The 6,798-nt window shown below is 46.6% G+C and overlaps 1 protein-coding gene across 1 annotated transcript in view; it reads left to right on the top strand.

Moving 5' to 3' along the window:
* The first annotated feature begins 1,670 nt into the window (after positions 1 to 1,670).
* Positions 1,671 to 6,798, top strand: part of evlb (Enah/Vasp-like b) — a 35,363-nt gene continuing 30,235 nt past the window's right edge. The window contains exon 1 of the mRNA XM_071912467.2: positions 1,671 to 1,765. Within this exon, the coding sequence (XP_071768568.1) occupies positions 1,671 to 1,765 (95 nt within the window). The remainder of the gene's footprint in view (positions 1,766 to 6,798) is intronic.

Raw genomic sequence — 6,798 nt, 5'->3', positions numbered from 1 at the left:
TCTTATAACTCCAGTCAGAACAGCAGTCTCTGCCTCTACTCACTCCACCTCCTCTCCAAAAAAACCTTTCTAGCTCTTACTGTGTTTATTTTTCTAGCACACACTGCTGCATGACCACTCTATGGTCGCAGGAATATTAAAAGAGCACTAAGGCCTAGATGTTGCACTCCTTATATTTGGTGCGTGTAATTTTTGTTGATCTAGGAATTGATGCTTATTCTACTGTTGCACTCTTTTTTTGTCACTCTGGATACGACTGCCAGCTAAATGCCTAAAATGTAAATGTATAGCATGTTGCATCTTCAAAAAAAGATTTTATGTGTAGAAAAGGTATGAATTGGAAAAAAAAGGATATAACTGTAACTGGAATTGAAGCTTTTACAAATAGTCTGGTTCACTTTCATCATGTTCGCTACCAATTCAGGCTGATATTACCAAGTTTTAAATGAGGGATCTGCTGCTTGAGCTCCCTAGCCACTTGTGTCCCTTTCAGTTAATGAACAGCCATTATAAACTGTCAAATCAGTGTGTGTATGTGCTTGTGTATGTGTGTGTGAGTGTGTTGTACCCTTAGCTCCACCCTAGCCTGGCATACCACCTCAAATCAGATGCGAGAAAGAAGGGAACCATCAGATGAATTAACGTCTGTTGCTCCTCCTCCTCCTCCCTCCTCGCCTCTCTTCCCTCTCTCCGCACGGGCTTACGCATCCTCGCCTCGGCCAATCCGCTGGCTGAGAGAGGAGAGCAGAGGGGGATGAGAGGAGGGGGAGGAGGAGGAGGGGCAGGACCAGCAGCCTCCAGGGCTGGCGGCCCATCGCTCTTGTCACAGCTGGGAGGGGAGGGAGGAGAGGAGGGGAGGGGAGGGGAGGAGGAAGGGAGGAAAGAGGGGGATGGAGGGGGAGGAGGTAATCCAATGAGACACACAGAGAGGAGAGGCAGTGCGAGGGCAACGCCTCACAGCACCGGGAATCTCTCTCTCTCGCTCTCCCTCTCTCTCTCACTCTCCCTCCCTCTCTCTATCTCTATCTCTCTTTCTCCCCCCCTCCTAGCGTAAAAAAACCAAAGGACTCTCATCTCCCATTCAGTCTCCTCTGTACGTGGCTGAGGGCTGCTCTCCTATTTTTAATTGTCTCTCTTTCCCCTCCAATCCCATTCTGCTCCATTTTTTCTTCATTTTGCCTCTTCTCCTCTCTGCCCGCTAAAGGATGCATTGGTGGCAAAAAGAAAAATAGGATTATTTTTGTTTGCCTGTTTCTTCCAGGAGGCAGCATCATTTTTACTGGAGTCATCTTTGTTCTGTGCTTACAGCTGCTGAATGTACAGTGGCTGCTAGTGGGGAAATAGGTTAGTGTGTCTGTTCGGAGCCAGGCAGCAGAGGTGATTGAATGCTCTGTGCACGGAGGAGAGGAAGAGGAGGGGGATGCCTTCCTGGTGGTAGCGCTCTGTAGCCCTGTGACCGTTCGGAGAGGGTGACTGGGATGCCGTCGCTGAACTCCGACCTTTAACTAAACTGTCAGCGGCAAATTTCAGGACAGACAAGGGACATCGGACCAGTGGGGAGCGAAAAAAAAAAAAAAAGCGATTGAGACAGTGAATACGGAGGACATTTTTTCCATCTTTCATAGTCACGGAGCAGCGCTGACCTGTGTGTCTTGCTGTGAGTGGACACCATGGACATCAACCTCCAGTCTCACCGATTCTACTTCCCCCAGATCTACTGTGCTGAACCTGGGGCTCAGCCACAGCTCACTGAGTTCAAAGTCAGGTAGGCTACCTGGTGTGGGATGGATGGATCAATAGACAGATCCATCAGTGCTGAATGGTACAGTCACTCGGGTTTGGTTTCACCATACAAGACTGCTGCCCTTCTTTTGTCAGTAGCCGATGCCTTTGCCCACACCCAAAAATTAAATAACTGGAACATTATGGTTGTCTTTCACAGTGTAACAGAACACCAGCTGCTGCCGCTGCACACGGAGCGTTTCTGTGTATGATGAGTGCTGCTGTGAGCGGCTGCCCTTGCAGGGGGATGGGGCTGCATGCTAATGTGTTAGCTAGCTGTGCAGAAAGTGTTAGGCTCCTGGGAGAAGGAGAGGGCATTGATGGCCTGTGAAGGAGCTTGCCAAGTTTGGACAGAGGGGGTGACAGTGCCGCAGTTGTGTTATATTTGCCGTCCAGGGCCCGTGGCCGCTGTAGCCCTCTTGTGGCTGCCTCTGTGGCTCTTTTGTTCTCTGTGTCTCCGCTCTCTGCTCTCTCTCTCTCTCTCTCTTCCTATAGACACTGAGCGCCCAGGGTGCCTCGTAAGATCCACAGCCGACGCCTGCCATCATGGTTGCAGAGCGCTCAAAGACGCATGCTCAGATATGCAACAGCTTCCCCGCTCTTTGTCTTGTTGGGAGATGATAGTGTGTAGCTGTTGCATTCACCCACCCAAGAATTCACACCTGATGCTACATCACATCCACAGAAGAAAATATTTTGTCTTTTCACTTAAATGAAGCACACACTCACCTATCATTTTGGCTTCCTTTCCACCATCCATCCACCCTTCTGTCCATGGTTTCGGATGTCCTGGTAATCTGGTGTGCGATATGTTTGACGATTCCTCCCCTAACAGCTCTGATTAGTGCAGCTTTAAGGGACTCAGCCAGAGTTTTGCCCAGCTAAGCAGCTTTTAGCTTGGCCAGGGCTCCAGGCCGGAGCAGCTTTGCAGGGCTACAGCGTGTCACTATCACGGCCTGGCCGCTGGCCGCGCTCCCCTACGGCTGCTGGGGAGTTCGAGGGGTTTCAGAGCAGAGAGCTGCACCACCGGGAGAAACACAAGGAAGGGAGGGATGGAGGCGACATCATAGAGAGTCGCTGCAGCATATTGAATGAATTGGCTGTTGAATTGCCTAATGGCAGTGGCATGAGTCATAAGTATTTCATCCAAAAGAAGAATCGGTGTCACACCAGCAATAACCTGTGTGATAAATTCCCTAAGTGTCTGTGTTGCAAAGGAAGGTTGGAATAAGGAATAGAGCTACGCCTTCACCCCATTCGTTTGAGTTTTAATAGTAATTTCATGCAATTTGGAGTGTTATCACACTGTTCCATTATACTGTGATACCAGCATGAAAGCATGTGTGTTGTGGGCCTGTTTCTGTTGGTCCCCAACTGAAAAGACTACTACTATGTTGTCATTACACTGGGTAAGTGTAATGACAACATGTATTTACTGTATTGTAATGTATTTGATACTATATCCATCATACTTGCTTTTATTTTAACCCTGTAAATGAGGTTGGTATGTCACTTTGTGGCCACAGAAGAAATGCATAATGTTACATCCTGAACTAATATACTATAAAACAGGTTTGATCCACTGTGATCGCACCTTAGTGACCTTCTGTGAAATGTCAGCATCAGCAAACATCAGGCAAATTCCATCAGGAAAATTCAGCAAATATCAGTGTTTGATGTGTCTGCCACGGTTTGAAGAAAACACAGTCTCACACATTTCCGGCTGTGCCTCACACCTCTACTCCTCGCTGCTACAAGAGAGCTACATGAGGGAAGCAAACACACACAAACACACACAAACCCTGCATGCTTTTGGGGAGATTAAAGAGGTTTAAAGTGCGATGTGTTTTCATAAAACCAATTCAGGCCCTTAAGCAATATTAATGTTTCATAAATCTGGTTTTATGCAATGAATACTCACTTACAATAACAGGCTGCACACACACATACACACACACACATAAACAGACTGCTGTATTTCTATCTCTACTCATTGGGCTTTCCTTAGCTGTGTGTGTGTTTATGTGTGTGTATGTGTCTTTGTGTGTGTGTGTGTGTGTGTGTGTGTGTGTGTGTGTGTGTGTGTGCGTGTGTGTGTGTGTGTGTGTACAGTAGAGAGAGTGTACATAAAGATCAGAGTAAATCTGAGCTTCAGCAGATTCTTTTTGAACAGGAAATGGACATGGCTTCACACAGCAGGATCAATAACGATGTTATTAGGAAGGTGAGGTTATTAGAGAGAGGGAAGAAGAGAAAGCGAGAGATTAGAGATAGGAAAATGAGAGAGGCAGAGGGAAAACAGAGACTGAGAGGGAAAAGGGGGGAGAGAGAGAGAGAGAGAGGGAGAGGAGGGAAATGAGATGAGAGGAAGTGAACATAAGAGGCCAGGAGAGAGAGAGGGGGATGGTGAGAAAAGCAAAGCTAAGCAAAAGAGAGAGAGAGAGCGAGAGAGGATTGCAAATGGGAAAGGGGAAACAGAGACAGAGGGATGAAAATGGAATTAGAGGAGAAAGGCGGAGCTGGTGTGATGTAGAAAAAGAGAAATAGGTTTGAACCTGGTTCTTGGTGGGGTTTTGGTGTGGCACGCGCCTTGGAAAAACCTTTGTGAGGGATGCTGGGATATCGGCGCCTGCCTGGGCTCCATGGTGACCGAGGTAGTCTACCCCACAATATTGCCAGATAACCATGACAACAAGCACTGGCCAATGCCATGGGAGCACACACACATACACACACATACACAGATCATGCCCTAATACCTCTTCAAGCTAAGAGAGCAAACATTTTGCATAACTTAAAGATCCAGTCCAATGATATTAATTTAGTCAGAAAAACCTTTCTGTGGATTTTAAAAGCGGGTCATGGTTTCAGTTTTTGATGGTTCATCTAATTCGTTATAACTGCCTCTCTCTCTGCGCTCAGCCAATTCTCAGTGGGTTGAGGGAGCGCGGCCCTGTCCACACGCTCAGCACTTCCCTTTTTTCATGTCAAATTCCATGCCAAATACAAAGTAAAGCCAAGGGTTATCAACATTGAGGTCTCTCTCCACACCTGTACACACAGACCTGCTCCCTTGCTTTTTGCCCATCTTGTCCATGTAAAGTAGTGTGAAAATAACATGCAAGTTTGGAAAATGAGTAAGGAATTGTCAATTATCACCGCCAGCCGCCAAGACAGTCTCTCAGTTGCCTTTGTCCCTTTCATTCTTTCACACTGTCAACACACACTCTACTCCCTGAATTAGTCTCAAAACAAGCAGACATGTCTCCCGAAAAAATTGGCCTTTAACAGTAACAAATACCAGGATAATGCTGCTGTGCTAGCTGTTAGCATTTAGCTAAGCGTGAGATCCTGATCCTTCATTCGACTTGTGCCATCCACAAATATATACTGTATGTCTTTAATGAACAAATACCATGTGCTGGAAATTCAGCATGCATCGAACCATAATCGATGGCTAGTTCGGCAAGCAGCTAGCTAGGTAGGCTATATGTGACTTTGTGTGAAGTTGATTGGATATCTAAAACAGTTTGTTTCTGTTGACAACCAGAGGGATATAGTTTCTCAAATGGCGTCAAATTTCCACAACACTGACAGATATAATGTTGCGGGTAACTTTACATTAACATGCCCTTTGTGAAACACTACCATGACACTGGGAGATACGATTCTCATTGCACTGGACCTTTACCACACATTACTTCCAAAAGCTGAGAGGGAAGAGAGGGAAGAAGAGGGCAGGGGATGGTTGCTCTTTTCTCAGACCCTGTCCAAGTTTTAAATCCCTGCTTAAATCAAGATGTCCTTGGATTTTCTGACCCCCCTCAAAATGGGATTTAGGTCATCATATTGTAGCGCTGGCCGATTCGCCCACAGCTCATTCACTCCTCATTCACCTCGAAAGCCTTTGACTTAAATCCAAGAGCTACTGTAATGTGAATTATTGCTTCAGGATTATGTCTTGGGATGATAGAAAGGCTTTCCATTTTTCGGGATTCCCAGAGGAGACCAAATGTCTCTATTATTCAATGTACTGTGGTTTGACAGGCCGAGTCCACCGCACACACCCATATCAAACATAGGACTGCCAGAGAAACCGTTGTTAGAAATTCATGAAATATTCTGGGTCATTTAATCCACTGACTGATGATTTGTGGCAAAAATATAAACTGCACACTCCAAAATATCCACCATGTCATCGTAAATATTTCAACGAAGAAAGAGTTTGACAGTTAAATGCATGACTTGGACAGGCAGGCAAACAGATGCCTATTTGTGTGTGTGTGTGTGTGTGTGTGTGTGTGTGTGTGTGTGTGTGTGTGTGTTACGCAGACTTTCAGATCCTGTTGTAGTCTGCGATGGAGAGCACTTAACCTAATGGCCTCAGACAAACGCTCTGCTGTAAAATGGATCACATGTAAATATGTCTGCTCTGTGTGTGTGTGTGTGTGTGTGTGTGTGTGTGTGTGTGTGTGTGTGTGTGAGGTTTCGCGGTAACTAGCAGCAGTTAAATGGCATCATGGGGGCAGAGAGCACAGCCTCAGGCCATCCTCTTAGCCGCCCTCTTTTCTCATTCTCTCCGTTCTCTCCCCTTCCCTCTCCTCTTCCAGAGACGAGCAAGTGTTTCTCGATACGAGTGTTAATGGTCCAGCTATGCTCTCACCTTCAGTCTTCTCTCTGCTGGGAAATTTTACCTCCGCCAAATGGAGACCCATGCATTTTTTAAACCCGCCTCCGCTTTCGCTGTACTCTCCCTCTCACTATATTCTCCCTCTCTTTCTATTTCTCTCCGTTTCTGTCTTTCTCTGTCTTCATTTTTCTTCTTCTCCCCCCTCATCCCTGTTCTTTCTCTCTCCTTCCCTCTACATTCTCTCTCTCTGTCCCCGTTTTCCCGTTGTATCCTTCCTCTCGTTTTCTCTTTATCTCCCTCTCGGCATGGGGTCCGCTTACCTCTGCCCAACCATTTGATTTGCCGGCCCATGCTGGGCTTGATTGGTCGAATGATTGACCCCCGGC

Source organism: Centroberyx gerrardi, chromosome 18, assembly GCF_048128805.1.
Source record: "Centroberyx gerrardi isolate f3 chromosome 18, fCenGer3.hap1.cur.20231027, whole genome shotgun sequence".
NCBI classification, from domain to species: Eukaryota; Metazoa; Chordata; class Actinopteri; order Beryciformes; family Berycidae; genus Centroberyx; species Centroberyx gerrardi.
The sequence above is the reverse complement of the archived record's forward strand: the minus strand, read 5'-3'. Positions and strand labels throughout refer to the sequence as shown.